At 31.9% G+C, this 18,781-nt stretch overlaps 2 protein-coding genes across 2 annotated transcripts in view; one reads left to right on the forward strand and one right to left on the reverse strand.

Annotated features, from left to right (window-relative positions):
• Positions 1-5,039, reverse strand: part of LOC107448414 (uncharacterized) — a 41,252-nt gene extending 36,213 nt beyond the window's left edge. Inside the window, exon 1 of the mRNA XM_071185101.2 lies at positions 4,903-5,039. The gene's annotated coding sequence lies outside the window, so the exon portion shown is untranslated. The remainder of the gene's footprint in view (positions 1-4,902) is intronic.
• On the forward strand, positions 519-13,294 carry LOC107452847 (neurotrophin 1). Its single transcript, XM_016069469.4, has 3 exons — positions 519-723; positions 6,537-6,854; positions 12,974-13,294. Exons 1-3 carry the CDS (start codon positions 569-571, stop codon positions 13,119-13,121), a joined length of 621 nt encoding a protein of 206 aa, XP_015924955.3. The 5' UTR covers positions 519-568; the 3' UTR covers positions 13,122-13,294.
• The last annotated feature ends 5,487 nt before the right edge of the window (positions 13,295-18,781 follow it).

Raw genomic sequence — 18,781 nt, forward strand, 5'->3', positions numbered from 1 at the left:
CAAAAACATTTTGAGTTTGCTCTACACGAGAAAAAGAACATTCCTTTTAATTGCGCGAGTTTTCGGTTATTGCCCCATGAAATTTCCAGAAACAAAATGAATAAATAAAATAAGCAATAAAACTAAAATATGACTGGAAAAAATTCTCTTTTCAAAATGACAAAAGAGAATCCATATAATTTTAAAGAAACATTTATAGGGCGCGCTGAATCGTCTACCCCATTATCCGGAACCAGTCCAGAGTAAATAACAACCCAAATTATCGTTCCAACTTTCTCTGTGGAACAACGCCTTTCGGTAGAAAAAGAATATATTCCAACTCTAGAAATAAGACGAATAATAATAAGAAAAAAAAGAAAGTTACAAACATAATCGAGCGATGGAGATTCCCGAAAACATGGGAAAACCCCGGATACGGAGGACCATAACCCCATAACTGACGACCTTAACTTTTTTTTTTCGAACATTATTACGTGACGTCACACCCTCTTTCTCAATGACATCGTTTGCGCGTATATAAGACCCTGATGATTATGTTTACAAATTCATAGTCATCAAAAGTTTAAAAATGATTCAAATTTTATTGACTTGTTTGTGGGGTGGTGTTGGATTTTCTAGACCCTTATATCCTGATGCGCAATACACACCCGCTGCTTCAGGGACAAGGCCACTATGTGCGAATAAAACTGTCACATTTTGTGAGGAAGTTGACAAATACCCAACGTGAGTGAAATAATAATTTGTTTTTTCTTGTTGATATTTTCATTAATTATTCTTTCGGTTATTTTGAGGGGAATTTTAAATGGCAGTTCTTAAAACGCCTTTGAATATAGGTATATATATATATATATATTTTTTTTTTAATAATTTTAATATAGTACGACAGCAGTTAGTAATAAACTTTACTTCTACAAGCGTAAGGTGCAAAAATATAGTTCAAATAAATTTAAATTTAAATTTATGAAGATTTCCTTATTTCCTTATTTAAATTTATGAAGATTTCCTATACAGGGTTATTCATAATTCCCTCCGGGCAGGAACTGGACTATTGCATTGATGTATGCCGTGTGACCAAGGGTTCACACATGGAACACCTGTAATGTATGTAAGTAAAACTTGAATAGTTTTGGAATAATTTCATATGTTTCTTTTTTTCATATTCGTCTTCTTTTTTTTTTACTATGACGCTTCGATACCCCGGAGGGAATTATGAATAACTCTGTATATATATATATATATATATATATATATATATATATATATATATATATATATATATATATATATATATATATATATATATATATATATATATATATATATATATATATATATATATATATATATATATATATATATATATATATATATATATATATATATATATACTCTCGATATCTCGAAAGCCTTCTTGCGTCAAAAATATATTTTTCCCCTTGCCATTATATATCCAGCTAATGTCCCTATGTCGAAGAGTTTGTTCTCAAAACCATGTTGTGTGTTCTTTCGAAATAGAAGAAGAATTTTTTCTGAAAAATCACAATGTAAGTTCATTGTAAGCCAATTCTTTTCTATTTAATTCATAATTATTTTTGTCTTACTTTTATAAATAAAATTATAAATGTTGTGTTTCGACATATAGTTAACTATCATTAGATGCATATTTATTAGTAGTTATTCTTATGTTTCATGACTCCACTTTTTAGAGTAATATAGTTAAGAATATATTTTTCTTCTTTTTAGAACATATTTAGTTCTGAACTTGCTATATCAAAAACTCGCTATCTCGATTTTTTCTTCTTTTTTTTAGCGTTACTTCGACTGTGTGATATCGAGAGTATACTGTGTATTGTTTTAATGAAATGATAATCAAACAATGTCCAATTAAGGGCAAGAAGTTAAAATGAGAAAATGCCATTTGGAGACGGATTTATTAGCTTTTGTTTCTAAATTAAGAGGGTTTTTTTAAAAAAAAATTATAAATAAATAAATAAACTTAATTCGCTGTAAGTTATTATTTATAGTAAAACTAATTTTTGCTTTATAAATTATTTTATGACAAATATACGTAGTAATTTAAATACTTGAAAAAGTGATGAAAACATACTTTAGGTTCTATTAAATAAGTTAAATAATTAATTATAGTGTTATGCATTTCTATTAAAAAGAATTCTGAGAAAAATAGACTTTACAAAATCTTTGGAATTGTGAGAAAAGTATAAGAAAATTCTAGCAATTAAAGTATTAAACTATAGCAAAAGCACTATACTGAAACTAAATATTTAGTGACAAACGCTATAGTAGTGTAACTGTCTGGAAATTTTTATGAAACTTGCTTCATGTTTTTTGTAAATAATTAATTAATTAAAGCATAATGAATTTTTATAAAGAAGAATTCTGAATATTCTAGACATTAAAAGATCATTAAAATTATAAAAAATTTCTTGCAATTATTAGAGTGTTGAAAACTGTAACAATAACTCAGTACTAAAATTAATTGTTCTTTTAAAAACGTCTTTAGAAGTTTAAATATCTATAAAGCTGAATAAAATATACTTTAGGTTCCTGTAAATAAATTAATAATCAATTAATTATAGTAATACTAAGCATTTTAGTTTTAAAAAAATTGAAAATTATAATAACTTAAATATCTTCGAAATTGAAGGAATAATAGTGTAACAAAATTCTTGCAATTACTAAGCAATTGGAAACCGTGAATTATTACATTTAGAAAATATAATTAAGAGCTAAATATAATAGTAACTTAAATATTTGAAACATACATGAAATCATACAAAAAATTGTTATAATTCATAAGCAAATGCTGGTTGACTTAGTAAGATATACTGTATTATTCATCGACGGAATAGCAAATTTCGGTTTTGCAGTTTAATCCACATTAGTAATTGCAACCTCAATCAGAGTAATTCAGAGAAGAGGCATACTTTATATCTCTCTTGGCTAAAGAAAAGTGGTTGCTGAAAATTTTTGAATGCTTCGAAGCAAATACTTTTACATTTTTAGAGGTTTACAACATTTTTGGAGCTGCGGCCAGCTTCTTGACTTGATTTGACTTGTATTTTGATCTGGGCGCCTGGGCCGCGAAGCGTCCCCTATCCCATTCATCACGTAGTATTTGTCATTGTATGAGTTCATTGAGGTTAACAGCCTATGAGGTAGCTGTCAGGGGGATTCAAACAATTTGCTTGAATAAATAATAGTAATGAAAATAAAACGAAGCAGCCTGCTCTAAACTATGTGTGACTTTAGTTTTGGTTGACGGTCAGCGTGGGGGAACGCTTGATGGAGCTTTCAATATTGTAGTTGTTGAAGCTGATGTTATAGGTGGATCTGTGATTAAGACATTTTTTGGGTTTCTTATTTATTTTGATGATTGTGATATGAGACGTTGGATGTAGAGTGAGCGGCTATTGGTTTGTATTTCGTATCTTTTTTGTAGTTTTCAAAGTTAAATATCTGGTAAAAATTAGCTGCATTACATTTTTCGGCTTTGTCGAAGAAATCTGCACTTAATTTATGAATATATTGTGATGGGATCAGAATTTTGAGGTCTTTGCATATTTGCATTTCTGATGAACCATCTGGCACAGGTGATTTTCCTTAGTATTTTGCTTTGGCGTTGGTTGAGTTTTTGCATGAGGTATTCCAGTATGGTTGTCCAGGCAGGTGATGCATATGTGAGAATTGGTCTGATCATCGATATATAGAGCAGTTTTCTTTGTTTTAATGACATATTCTGGTTATAGATGAGTGGTTGTATAACTATTGTTGCTGCATTTCGCTTTATTTTTTTATATCTTTGATATGGTTATTCCAGATGAGTTTGTTATTTATTATGAGGACGAAGTAGTTTGCTTTTTAGACTATGGGTATTTGGATATTGAACATTTTTGATTTAAACGCAGATCTGATTACTTTCTAAGCTTTATGGAAAATATTTTGTTCTAGTAGTAGCTAAGTTTATGCTTTAACCCTTTTGCGCCGACTGTCACAAATACGTGCCAGCATAAAACCGTCTGAACCAGGGTAAAAAGATAAAACTGATAATCAGAGTAATTCTTTAGCAGTTTATTTGTGGGCTGAGTTATAATTGTTTGATTTATTTAATTCGGCATTACTTTGTTCAAAATAAAACTATTTAGTTATACTTTGAATTAACATTGATTGTATACATGATTAAACTAACAATAATTAAAGTAAAAGCAAAGTAAGTCTGTCAAATTAGAAACGACTTCACTTAAGTTACCGTTTTTTATTTAATTACATCCTGATTCTGATTTCGTACGAATGCTTTTCTGAATGAGGCTTTTAAAATGTTGGCAACTTTATCAAAAATTCTGAAAGCTTTAATTATTAATTGTCCACCACTCAATAATATATTTTGTAAAAAGCGTTGTAGTTGGCCTCCATGCAGCTGATAAGCCAATGGGTTAATGAAATAATTTAGATTTTTATTGTAAAAATATTGTTTTGCGACAAATATAATAGATTGATTTCTTGAAAAGTTTAAAGAATTATATTAAAATTCGTCTGATAAAAGTACCAGTTTTTGTAATGGAGGTTGACAAATATGTACACCTCCTTTATGTAGGGTGTTTAATGAACTATTCTTATTATTCTTTTACATTTGTATTGATAAAAAAATATGTTTATTTTTGAGAAGAAATAAAATGGCAAATTAAAATCATCTTTAAAAATTTTTATTTGCTAACAAAGGGTAGTATTACGTTGCGGTACCATATTGTTACGATGGAGCAAACAGTAAATAATTAGGCATATTCCACTATAATAAATTAATCACAAGTTTTGTATTGGTTGCATAAAATGCTTTAACCAATTAATATATAAATAAGGGAACTAATTGGTATGGAGAGTACTTACCCATGCAACACTTCATAGCTTCTCTGGACAGCACACATCGCCTCTCTTATTCGGATCTTATATATTATACCTTTTTTGTTTTAACTATCTATAGCTAAATTTTAGAAAGGTCACATAGTAGATCAAACTTGGACTATAAACTCGCGATTAACCTTATCGAAACGTATTTCTTAATACTTTACTCAAGAGCGTTTTTTTAATTTTTGTGATAGTGTATCTACAGTGTATTTCCAATCTAATCAATCGTTTTTATAATATACGCTATGTGAAATGTTTTATTGCGATTGTGAATCAAGTGACGGTAAGCATCACTGTAGGTATGAATCTAAACATTTTTCCTACTTTGAATGAGGAGAGGAACGAAAGTTGTGAATAGAAAACAATATGTTTGGAGTCTCTGATACAGAAAAAATTCTTTTTGTTCTCTGTAGCGTTTTAACAGATACGTCTTCATCGTTGATTACAAATCTGCAACCCATTTCTCTCTACAAGCACTAAATTTTATGCAGTTTAATAATAATTTATTTAAAAATTCCCTCGGTGAATGCTGTGTCTCCACTTCTCTGCTAAGTAGGGAGTGGTAGGAAGAATATGTTAAGATCATGTGTTTATTCTCTTTAGTTTTTTTACAGACAACTGTGTAATTATATAAGTTCTTTATAAACTTATACATTCAAACAGTAAATAAACTAAACTAAAAATATCATCATCACATCAATTTTATCCAAATATTTTCCGCAAAAAGTACTTTTTTAAGACTATGATAATATTTTTTGTAAAAAACCTCTTCTAAGACCTTGAAAATATTTTCTGTAAAAAACCTCTTCTAAGACCTTGAAAATATTTTCAGAAAAAGCGCAAATATTGAAAGCTATGTATTTCAGTTAGCTTAAAACAATAAATAATGCTCTGTCCCCATTTTTCTGATAAGTAGAGAGTGATACTAAAAAGACGTTAAGGTTATACATTTTTTGTCTTAAGTTTTATTTCCGAAAGAACAGGCAAGTGTGTATGTATGTAAGTACTTTAAAAATTAATACACTCGGACAATAAATAAACTAAACTAAAAATATCCTTTTGTAAAAAATCTGTAGCTTTCCGAACAAAACTAATTTCAAATTTGAAATATCTACCAAATTAGGTAAATCAAGGTCTTGAAAAAATGCCAAAAATTTTTTTTCAACATATATCAACATATCATTTTAGCATTGAATGCTAAAATAGTATTAAATGTTAACTAGTACTTTTCACTAAAACATATTATTTTTTGGAAAATAATTGGAAATAGAAAAATGTTTTGCACTTTAAAACTATTAGAAATTATGATTTCTGCAAAATATTTTCTGCAAAAAGTACCATGACCATGAAAATATTTTGCGTAAAAAACCGTTTCTAAGACCCTGAAAATATTTTCCGTAAAAACAACTTTTCAAAGATACTGAAGCTATCTTTCTCAAAAAGAATTTTTCAATGACCTTTAAAATATTTTTCGCAAAAAAGAACTTCTCTAAGACCCTAAAAATATTTTACGTAAAAAAAAATTTTCGAAGACCCTGAAAATACTTTTTGTAAAAAGTGCAAATAATGACAACTTTCAGATAACTTATTAAAATAAATAATCTTTAATCTTTCAGAAAACTTATTACAGATCTTCTGGATCAGAAATTGTTTCCAATTGATGAACTATTTACAGATGAAAGGGAAGGTCTGGAGGAACCACCAGAATATATGCTCAACGACGACATCTTTCTAACCTATAAAAAAGCAAAAGATCAAAGAAAAATTAGGTCAACAAGTGCAAACTCAGAGAGGCGGAACAGTATTCAAAAATGTCAGGGATATAAGAAGACAGTGGAACCAAAGCTCGCCGTTAACAAAATGGGAGAATGGAAATACATTGTGCAAGACGAAAGTTCTGAAATGAGGCAAAGAATACATATCCATTTATGCAAGTAAGTAAGGTTTGCATTTAACCCGTTTTGTCCCGAATCATCATCATCAAAATATATCTGGGCGCCTGGGGCCGTTAGCAGCCTTTTTCCCATTCGTCTTGTATTGTGGTCTTTAAGGGTTTTGTCCCGAATTATCATCATTATCATCAAAATATATCTGGGTTCGATCCTCGCCGGCCGAAGATTCCCCGTGTAGTAAATGGTGACTGATGCACGTTAAATCTGTCGAGTCTCAAAGTCCTCCATGTTCCCACAACAAATTAATACCTCTGGGGGTACTGATCCAGGAGTTTCCTTGTCTTCTGGATTGGTTCAAAATTACAAGGCTACGGAGTTGAACGTAAGTAGTCGTAAACCCATGAAGTTGGGTCGGCTGTTCAACGACGGTTATAAAATAAAAAATATATATCTGGGCGCCTGGGTCCGTTAGCGACCTTTTTTCTTGAATTGTGATTTTGTCCCAAATATATATATATATTGAAATGATATAAAAAGTGATTTTATGGAAAAAGTGGCATAATATATTATCAAAATTAATTGGTTTTTCTACTGTCCGAGGGTTCAAAAAGTTTTTGTTAGATCAAAAAGTACTTGCTCCTTATAATTCTAGATCTAATCAGAAATAACTAAACCATTGTGGTATCTGAGAATCTTTTAATTCACCCAGATAAATGAAAATGCTGAAAAAAGTTTCCCACCACAATGAATGACTTTGAATAAAGGAACTGTCCTAAATATATGACGCTGGGCGTTAACCGGTTAAGGGAGTATGGCACCTAAAATTTGACCGAAAATTCCATTTTGGTGTCAATCAGTTGGAAAAGCATTTTGAAATATGTGTACAGTGCGCAAACAAAGGTCACCCTGAATAACTTTTGATCTAATTTTAAGTCTTAATGGTTCAAGAAGGTGACCCCAAATAGGCTAATCAATTAGTGCAGACGATATTTTAGGTTCCGAAAAAACGTACTTCCTCTGAATAAACATACCTTTTTCTCGACCGATTCGTCTTTCTGCCTTCCAAAATATAAGGGTTAGCATTTTCATATTTTATAACCGTCGTTGAACAGCCGACCCATTTTTGGGTTTACGATCACTAATGTTCAACGCCGTAGCCTTGTAATTTTGAATCCAATCCAGAAGACAAGGGAACTCCTGGATCAAGTATTGGGAAAAATTTGACTTCGTGGAGGACTTTTTGATGGAACTAACCCGCATTTGCGTTACATGGAGAAGAAAACTACGAAAACAGGAGAAAAATGGTCGTAATAGTTTGGTCAGGGAAGTAGTCTTAAATTTAGGTCCCATAACGTAAATTTTATTTTGTGTGTATTTCGCCATATCTCGAAAACTTTTTAAGCGAATTAAAAAATATTTGCTCACTATTAAAAAATATGTTTATCCAGAAATAATTCTATGCAAAATCTAGACAAATTCAAAGAAAATTGCATGGAATTCAAAGATAATTCTATGCAATTATCATTTTATTTAAATAATAATCACACAAAAATTAAATTGTAAGATTTTCTACATCATTTTTAAAGAATATAATTTTACATAGGCAAAATACAAAATTTGAACGAAATCGGTCGAATAGTACGTGAGAAATCAAATTTTAAAAAGTTTTATTTTTAAAATTCAATTTCTCATGAACGTTCATCAACCTTTCATTATCTAGAATATTTGAGATGCATGGCAGCAGTTCCGATTCAGTAATTATATAAATTAAATAAATAAAAAATGAAATAAGTTCTTACCACTTCTTACATTTCTAGGCGCCTGTAGCATCCCTGGTTACAGCATTACCCAGGGATGCTGTTCCCAGGTACATCCTTACCTCTGTAAAGACTCTCTAAATATCTTGTACCTCTCTAAATTCGGAGCGGTCAACTTGCTTAGCTCTGTGAGAAATTCTTTTTTTTTTGTGGTAGCTAAAGTTATGTTTCATCATATGATTCTTGGTTTAAGTAAATTTTATATGCATCTATTTTGTTCACCGCTAATTATAAACAATTCGAAAGTACGAATTAATCACAGCTTGGAATTATTGAATAATTTTAATGCTAATTTTTTATATTTTTTTAATAATATTCTAAATAATTTCGAATTTTAAGGTATACAAATGTTCGCATCATTGTAAAAAAAAAAAAAATGTATGGCGAGGTACAAAATTCGACCAAAATCAGTTGAATAATTTCTGAGTAATCAAATTTCAAATTTACTTCTTCTTTAATCTCAAAAACATTCATGTTAATCTAAATATTTTAATAATATTTAAATCTATATTTTAATAGGGCTCCAAGTTATATGTAAAAAAATCAAACTAGGAGAATATATCAAAATTAATAAAAAGTTTTCTGATTTAACAACCACTTAAATTTAAATAAGAAGTCAAATTTGTATACAAGTATTTCGATTACTAAATTATTGTACAAGGCAGAAGCTTTTGCCACACATATGGCTGAACAATTCTCCCTTAATGATGACTATGATATCGGCACACATAATATTCTCAATACCACTGTCTCGGACTTCCTAGTCTCTAACTCCCAACTCACCCCTATTGAACCCACCAATAATTATGAAGTACAAAATATTATCAAGAAACTAAAATCAAAGAAGGCACCAGGTGATGACAATATTAAGAATAAAATAGTTAAACTTTTACCAATACTTACATCTCCACCTTAACAGATATTTACAATGCCTGTCTGCATTTAAATTATTTCCCCACAAACTGGAAGAATGCAACCATTATTCTGATTCCCAAAGCAAATAAAAACCTAAGCTTACCCGAGAGCTTTAGACCAATCAGCCTACTGTGTATTTTTGGTAAAATTCTAGAACGTATACTGTATAACAGAATAAAACCTTTTCTAGGTTGCCTGTCTAATGAGCAGTACGGTTTCAGAAAAAACTTAGATACCACCAAACAACTCATGCCGTCAAAGCATTCGATCGAGTTTGGCATGCTGGTATCGTGCACAAACTAATTAATTTAAACTTTCCCTATGGCATTGTAAAAATAATACATAACTACTTATCAAACCGTACCTTTAATATTAAGCTAAATAGTGTTGTTTCTTCCAGGAGAAAAATAAATGCGGGTGTTCCCCAAGGGAGCATTCTAGGACCGATACTTTTCATTATTTATACCCACGATTTCCCCATATTTCACGACGACCACAACAGTATTACGGCGTTTTACGCTGACGATACTGGAATCTTGCAGAAATCTCTCAAACCAGATAATGCACTTCGAAAACTACAGAACAAGTTATATGATGTTGAAGACTGGTGCCTAAATTGGAAGTTCAAACTAAATGCTAGTAAATCGCAACTTCTAATAATACAAAAGAATAGAAAGTCCTATTCTAATAAATACCAACTAGTTCTCTTCAACAACACTATACCCATTGTTGTTAAAGCTATATATTTAGGCTTAACCATTAATAAAAAACTGACCTGGTCTGATCATGTAAATAACATTAAAAATAAAGTATATGCAGCAACCAACAAACTTGAAACACTTTTTCATAACCGACACCTTAGTTTAAAACTGAAAAAACTCCTGTATACCTCGATGATACGTCCTATCATGACGTACGCCTCACCTGCCTGGTGTAACGCCTCCGAAAAAGACTCAACAAACTTATCGTACTCCAAAACAACATCTTTAGAAAACTCACGGGAGCCAGATGGTTTATCCGCAACAACGCCATCCATAGAGATCTTAACATTGACCGCTTTGACCATCATTTCAACAAATTAAATAGAAACTTCTTTATTAAAGCCGCCACCTGCGATACCGCAAATTTTTATGATATTTTCGACTGCATAAATCTCAAAAAGGATGCAAAAATTCGGCCCATTGCACACTTCTACACTTCTGCTATCATACTAACATTTAACAACACAAACACTCACTGACGGTCGGGTCTCTACTTAACAGAGCCACATTTACCACACATATACACACATCCTCACAATCCTTTCACTCGCCCCCCTTTTATACGTATTTCCAAACTGTAAATATTCATTAGTGTTTATTTTCCCATTGAACTTTAATTTTACCTTTTACATGTACATTTTTATTACTTGTAATTTTGTCATTGCCTAATAATGGCAAAGTGCCATTTTTCTTTTCTCAAGAACTCCATTTGCTCCCCAAACTTTAATTTTGTCATGTATGTTTCTAAGTTAAACTTCAAGATGAATGGGAAAAGGGCCGTAAGGCCTCAGACGCCCAGTTCCACTACAACGAACGAACGAACGATACTGAATTATTGTCGTGACAAGAAACTATTTCTCGTAAGTTTTAATAATAACAAACACATCTTATTATACAAGATTTGCTTTAAATACTTTAGAACAGCGGTTCCCAATTTGTTTGCCCATGATACCCTAAATGATCAACCTTCTTATGGCTATATCCTCTAGAGTTAATGAATTAATTTCATTGGAAATCAACGAAAAGCTATTAATCGATTGGAAATTATTGAATGATTGAAATTTTATTATTTATTTTGAACACATTTAGAGGGGGTGAAGAATAAAATTTTTACATCATATCGTTTATACTAATCGTCTTAAAATTGTATATATGTCAGACAGTTGAGTTCTTGGGTCTGGAAGGGCCTTCTTATCTGGTTCTCAATTTGATGAAAACTAGAAATGAAATGAACTGAAATATGGTTTTCGTTGAAATAAAAACAAAAAAAATAGTATAATAAAGACGAAATTAAAGAAGTCGAAATAAATAAGGGCGAAAATAAATGAATACGAAATAAATGTTGAAAATAATGATCAGCCAAACATACTTGAAGTTGGTTATTTTTATTCGATGCGAATACTAATGCAATTATTCATAAATGCATATATTTCCCATCATACTTCAATATTTGTTATTGGAATTTCTTTTTTTTTTAATTTGGCTTTTTTTTCAAGCATTTCAATAAATAATTTCCTTAAAATACGAAAACATTCAATGCACAAAAGATGTAAATTTAATTACAGGATTTTAAAACTCTTAACTGGTTTAAAAAATAAAACCTAGCTTCCGAAGCCTACGGAACTCTAGGGTTTTGAGGAACATTATTTGGCAACAGCGGTTCTGCTTTAGAGGACAGTTGGATGTATAGTTGTTATTTTTAGAAACCAAATGGGTAGCTAACAGGATAGCTGAATAGATGGGTAGCTAACAGGATAGCTGAATAGATGGGTAGCTAAATGAATAAAGTATCTACTTTATTCAATCGCTTTTCAAAAATTAAATGGAACAGGTAAATGATTATTCAGAAGCTATAAAACAATAAAATTATCCCACTTGCAATGTAACTTTTATAAGTACTGTACATTGCTTTAAACCTGGAAACAAATTCGGAAAAAATTAATGCTTGCAGTAAAAGTCTGTTAGCATGACAATCCATTAAGAGAAATAAAATTGTCGTTATATAGCAATCATGTTGTTACAATCAAATACAAATATTTAATGTTAAAACATCAGAAAATAAACTACCGGAAAAACATCAAATAAGAAACAATAGACAATTTGACATCTTTAATAGAGCTACATGATGATCGTATAAATAATCAGGTAACTATGAAAGGTATGAAAAAGGAAGAAGTGTATTCTTTTGAAGTTAGCAACAATTTTTCCAAAAGTAGCAGAGTTTTTCTTTTAGAAAGAGAATGATATCATGGCCTGTGATCGCTCACACATGTTTGCTTTATAAACATAAAGGATTGATATTGTAGGCTAGGCAGGAAATAAGGGGAAATGATGTCCGTTTTTTACTATTCTCTATTGACACTTATTTCCCTTTTTCATACCGAATTCCGTACTTAACATTAACAGCAGAAAAAATATATTTATCCCCCCTCCCTCAAACAAAATGTCCCAATAGCGGAAGTCTTGCGATATTTTACTCGTTCTAACAATATAAATTGTGCATTTTTTATGTCAGCATTTTTATGACCACTTGGAAAATTTTCGTAATAGCAAACTCGCTTTATTAAGCTTTTACTGCACATCGGAATCAATTTTTATAAATTTTACAGTTGCGTTTTTTTTTAAATGCATTTTGCATTTTGTAAAGAGTTTTTAAATTTATTTTCAGCAAAGACGAGGAATGCAACCATCGCTGTCATCAATTTTACTCATCAATTCAAATGTTTTCAGTTGATTCAATGGGGATGACGCACAAAGAAAGATTTTGGATGCCAAGTTCATGTCAGTGTATGGAGAACTTACCAAAGAACTTTTGATCTGAAATATTAGCAGAAATATACGTTAAACACCGTGTAAATAATGTCCCCATCTTAATATTTAAAAAAAAAACTCATTTTTCAATTTATATGTAAATATTATTCAAATGTATATATTGCATTATTATGTAAATACGTTTTTCTGAGTATAAACACATTTTGATCTTACTAAATACATTTTTATTTCATTTTTTTACCACTTTGAAAAATGATTCCTTTTAACAATGAAACTGGCTATGAAACTTTATAATGAAACTGAGCAAATCTATCACATTTTGAGATCGACGCATTACTGTAAAGAACGAATTTAACATGGCTCAGCGGACTTAATTTAAAAGTGGTAGTAAAAGGACGTTAATCCTGTTAGTAATTTCTCTTTTTTTTTAAAAATAACTAGAAGATTCCAGAAGACGTGAGAACTCCTGGATCAAGCATTGGGAGAAATTAGCCGTCGTGGAGGACTTTTTATCCATTTTCACTTCCATTGCTATGTGTCTCAGGGAAGAAAAGATCTTTGGCTAAATATTAAAGGCTGAAATATTATTATAGTTTGAATAACTTAGTTGTTGTAGTTTATTTACGTCGCACTAGAGCTACACAATGGGCTATTAGCGACAGTCTGGTAAACATGCCTGAGGATGGCCCGAAGACATGTCCTAACAATTTTGATCCTATGCCGTGTGAATGACACCCCCACTTCGGTAGCCAACGTGAAGTCGAGCACCTCACTGTATAACAATTTAGCGAAGATCAATACCGCACACCTCGGCCACTTTACACACTGATCCAAGTGGTCACCCACCCGCACGCTAACCGCAACCAGCGAACCTTGACTTCGGTCATCTGCTGGGAACCAAGTTCTTAACTATCAATGCACACCGGGACTTTGAATGACTTAGATTTCCAAGGTCAGTGTTGATGGTGAAATGATTGTGTTACAATTATTTACCTTTCAGATCAGTAGGTGCTGACCGGTTAAAAAATTTCTTTCATTCGCTATTTTTCCGTAAGTTTGTTTCAACTCTGCAGTCATCCTTAAATCAGCAGTTCGTTCGGTATAATGGGTAGAATTATCTTCCCACGCTTCATGGCCCGGGGTTCGATTCCTTGTTCTAAGACTTGGATGTCAAGATTAATCTAAACATGTCTTACTGATTTTGAATCCACTCTAATGTAAGAAGTATTTTCAGGACTGTGTAAAGGTCAACGCACGTTCGGAAAGCGTAGTAGGGAGACCTGGTGATTACTACCTCCATCTAAATTGTAGAATGCTGTTTAGAAAACTAGAAGATGGTGGTAGTATTGTCTCCGGATTCAAACTGTTATCACTAACCCATAAGCGTAGCTCTATTACTATGTTAACAATAAAATCCAAAAATCCAGTTGATTTTCGTGGTTTAGAGTGTAAATTTATGGGTTTGCTCTAACGCAAACGAAGGAAATTCATTGCGTTATGAAACTCGTAATCTAACGTTCGACATGGTGACCTCGGACGCAGTAAGCATGGAGGAACTGTAAGTGAATATGCCCTATACAAGTGTAAATTCAGTCGATTCACGTGGTTGTCAGTAGTCATCTTTTTTCGGATTTCAGTTTTTGAAGTACGTTCTAAAAATGAGTGACATTTATTTGAGGAATATTGTGTTACCATATGTTGCTTCAAATTTGGGCTCAGTGCAACGCAAATTTTTGTAAAACTCCAGCAGTCATATAAAATATTTTGTCAAAGCCAAGGTTTTTCGAAGGTTTAAGAATTTTTAAAGGGAGGAAGGTTCATACAAGATTAATACAACAGTGAAAGGCTATCTACTGTCACTGTCAACTACTAGATGCGATGAAAATATTAACTGAATAACGGAATCTTGTGCATTCAGATCAGTGGTTGGTGAACAAAATAATTGACTTTAAAACGATTTAGTTAACTTCAAAATGATTTCAACAAACATTTTGATGCAACAAAAAGACATTAGGAAGGGAAAATGTTTTGACCTTTTGAAATTTATTTAAACTGATCTCCATCTTCTTGGAACACGTTAATACTGGTAACGAGAGTTTTGTTGTTTAAGTACGAGTCAGAAACCAAACGCCAGATCATAGAATGAAGAACTGTATCCTCCAAAGAAGCAAACAATGAGCAAGTCAAGGATTTACAGCTTCAATAGCCAAAGAACCAGCCACAAAGAACTTGCACCTGAAGGTCAAACAGTCAGTAAACGCTTTAACTAATGAATTCTTAAGAGACTGCCATGTATGTAAGACCAAACATCAGGAACATTTAGATCCTGCATCACAATAATGCATCTTGACGCACAGCAATGTCAATAAATGCGTTTTTTACCAGTAAGCATATTCCTTTGGCTCCCCAACCTCCCTAACCATCTGGCATGAGTCCTTGGAATTTTTCTCTTCCCGTAATTGAAAACTTTTCCCAAGAGACGTCATTTTGGGGTGCATAAAAACAATCAAAGACTGGAGCCGACTATGAAGGCAACAACTTTGATTTTGGCGTAAAATACTTTTCACAAGAAAGGGAAGAAACGTCTCGAAAGCTGTGTGACTTTTCAACGGATATATTTTGAAGGAGACAGTTTTGAACTGTAATTGAAAAAAAAAAATTAAAAAATATGTAAAACATAAATCTTATTACTTTACATACTTCGTATGTCTCTCAAATGCAATGAAATTCTGGTGATGAAATTTCGCTGCCTAAATGTTATACCTATGTTTGTTGGGGCAGTAAATGAATATTACCGAATTCGGCGTCATATCATCAAACTCGGGTTAAGTTACAAAATTTGATAGTTATATTTACGAGTCACAGAGTAGATGAAAAAGACTTCATCGCATCTATTGCTTACTTCCATTACTTCGTTCAAGCATCTTTTACTTTCGCGTTTGGGTGCGTTTACAACTAAATTGACACGTTTCAGTCACCTGCTGATTTTATATGTTAAGAGTCTCTTTCTCATCTCGTATTTGTACCATCATTTTAGTTTTGAGATATGTCAATTCAATCATCTATTAGTTTTATCTTATTAATTCTTTTTTGCATTTGAAATTTCTAATATTTTGGTGGGTTTGAATCTTCTGTTGATTGGAAGTTTCGGTGCGTTTGACTGCTCAGTCATTTTCGTTTGCTAGAGTCTTCTGTTGCTTGGGGCGTGGCTGCGCTTCAGTTGATTTGGAGCTCTAAATTTTTTAAAGCGTTTATACCCTCCAATTTTAATTAATAAAGATTACAAAAGTTTAACTGATATTATTATTATTATAAATTGTAGCTGAGGTGTTTGATAAGTGTGGATAATATGCAGTCAAATTACGAAAGTTCACTTTTTATAGACGAAGAGATATACAATGAAGAAGTAAATAATAAAAATGTTCCATGTTTTGAAGATAATAATGATGTGAATGGTTCAAATTGGAGTCAAATTGATAACTCTTGATGTAATAACTTGACAGATATAATAACTTCACTAACATGGTAACTATATAATAACTTGATAAAAATGGAACAGAAATGTTTAAAAAACTGGGAGTACGCAATTTTTGCACAGTATTTCCTAAAACATTCAATGTTTTGTTTCCTTACTTTGATAACGTACTTTTATTTGAAACTTGCACTTACTGTTTTCGTGCTATAAGACTGTACGTTCAATTCAATTTCAGAGTATAGGAAACTTAATTCTATTTAAACACTTGCATTGTTTGAACTTTCCACCGATGTTCTCCTACTAATTAAAACTGAAATCACGAAATGTCATTTGATTTTAACTCATGACTACTGAGTCTTAAATAATACTGCAGACAGAGACAAATATTATAACACAAGAGGAAAAATAAAAAAAAGAAATTATTATATATTTGTGATGGGGTAAACTTGGATAAGTTTGACATCCTGCCTTAACATTGTTCGTTCTTGCATGGAATCTTCCTTTTCGGGATACTAGAAACATATACACCCTGGGAATTTCTAATTACTTTTAGAAATATTCCAGAATGACTACAAAAAATGAAGACACAAGCGGTAAAATCTTTAGAGATTTGAATTATACGATCTCTCTGTATATACCTTTTCTATTTATTAACTGATGAAATAAATAATAAAATGTTATATCGATCGAAAACTATGAAAAGTATAAATACTTATGGAAATCTAACAAACGAAACTTCTCACTTGCATTGTTTAGAGGAGTCTTATGTATCATTGTTTGAAAGAGTCTTACGTATCATTGTTTAGAAGAGTGTTATGCGTCATTGCTCATGCTTAAAATGAGCAATGATCATGCTTAAAATTATACTTTCCCAAAAATCTTAGCTACGAAAACGTAAAGAAGTACTGGAACCAAAAAAAGATAAAAGAGGGTATAAGGGAAATCAAAGATCACTTTGAAATAATTTAGTTAAGATGAAAACCAACTAATTCCCTGAATAGGATCCAACGGAAAAGTGTGCAAATAATAGAGTGAAATATATGACGAATGCAACATACCTCCTCATGATCATCTTTTCATCTGCATAAAGAAAATTTTAACTCATCATGTTATAACTTTTGTAAATATTAATACCCGGATGCCCCGTTTGGGGGCGGGACGGGGTTTAGCAATAAAAAATGCGTCATTGCTTAGAAGAGTCCTCTACGTCACTGTTTAAAAGAGTCTTATATGTGATTGTCCTTCAGTCCATAGGTATGAACGTAATAATAGCACCTTCATTTAAACGAAACCTGTTATTTTTTATAGTAATATACAGAAAAATGTAGCAAAATTGCACTAGAGAGTGACGAAAAAATAGGGGGGGGGGGCTAAAACTTTAAGGCGTCCTAAAACACAATTTATGTTACTCTAGTCGAATAGTTTTTATTTTATTAAATTCTGCCCACTTTTTTAAAGTAGTGTTTGTCTTTCTGGTTTGAAATTGCTCACTATCTTTCTTTCAGATGTCAATCAAACATTCTGCAACTATGGAGCTGTCTCGTCAAGGAAAAAGGCAGGATAAAATCGTTCGTTTATTCAGTGCATTTCAACAAACTGTTGCCGTGGCCATCAACTATCTTATGAAATTTTGCCATAAAGATAGCAACCCCAAATGGAAAAAAAATTAACATTCATTATGTTTAGAAACCGAAAGATTATTAGAATAGAAAAAAATTCTTGTTTCTCCAAGAGTCAAATCTCACGTAAAACCGAAATCAATTGACAATCAGTGCTGACAATGGTGAAAAGGTAGCTCATTCTCAAGTCATATAAATTTCAGAAAGTCAAGCTCATAACGGCTCCAAAAGTTTACTGATCGTAAAACGCGGTTCCCAGAAGATCACTAAAGCTAAGCATCGCTGACAGCAAGTGAGCAGGTGAGTGACCGCTTTGAACATACTGCGGAGGGACCGAGGGAGAGCGATAGCAGTTCCCGTTAAACTGTTGTACCATAAGTGTTCGACTTTGCGCACAGGTCATCGGGCTGCTACAACGGGAAAGTCATGCCTTTCGTAGAGGATCAAAGTTCTGATGAAATGTCTTCGGATCATCCTCAGGGAAGTTTCCCAGACCGTTTTCAATAGCATTTTATGCAGCAGTGCAGCTCTAGTGTGACGTAAATAAAGAACTACTATTACCGGAAAAGAAAAAACGTGTGCGACTTTAAAGATGTCGTCAACTCAAGTG

The sequence above is a fragment of the Parasteatoda tepidariorum genome, chromosome 5 (assembly GCF_982258835.1).
Source record: "Parasteatoda tepidariorum strain Cologne lab strain chromosome 5, Ptep-v5.0, whole genome shotgun sequence".
NCBI classification, from domain to species: Eukaryota; Metazoa; Arthropoda; class Arachnida; order Araneae; family Theridiidae; genus Parasteatoda; species Parasteatoda tepidariorum.

Coding starts and splice junctions, on each gene's coding strand:
- LOC107452847 (XM_016069469.4), top strand. CDS start 569: ATGATTCAAATTTTATTGACTTGTTTGTGGGGTGGTGTTGGATTTTCT. Junction 724..6,536: donor GAAGTTGACAAATACCCAAC/GTGAGTGAAATA, acceptor TTAATCTTTCAG/AAAACTTATTACAGATCTTC. Junction 6,855..12,973: donor ATACATATCCATTTATGCAA/GTAAGTAAGGTT, acceptor ATTTATTTTCAG/CAAAGACGAGGAATGCAACC.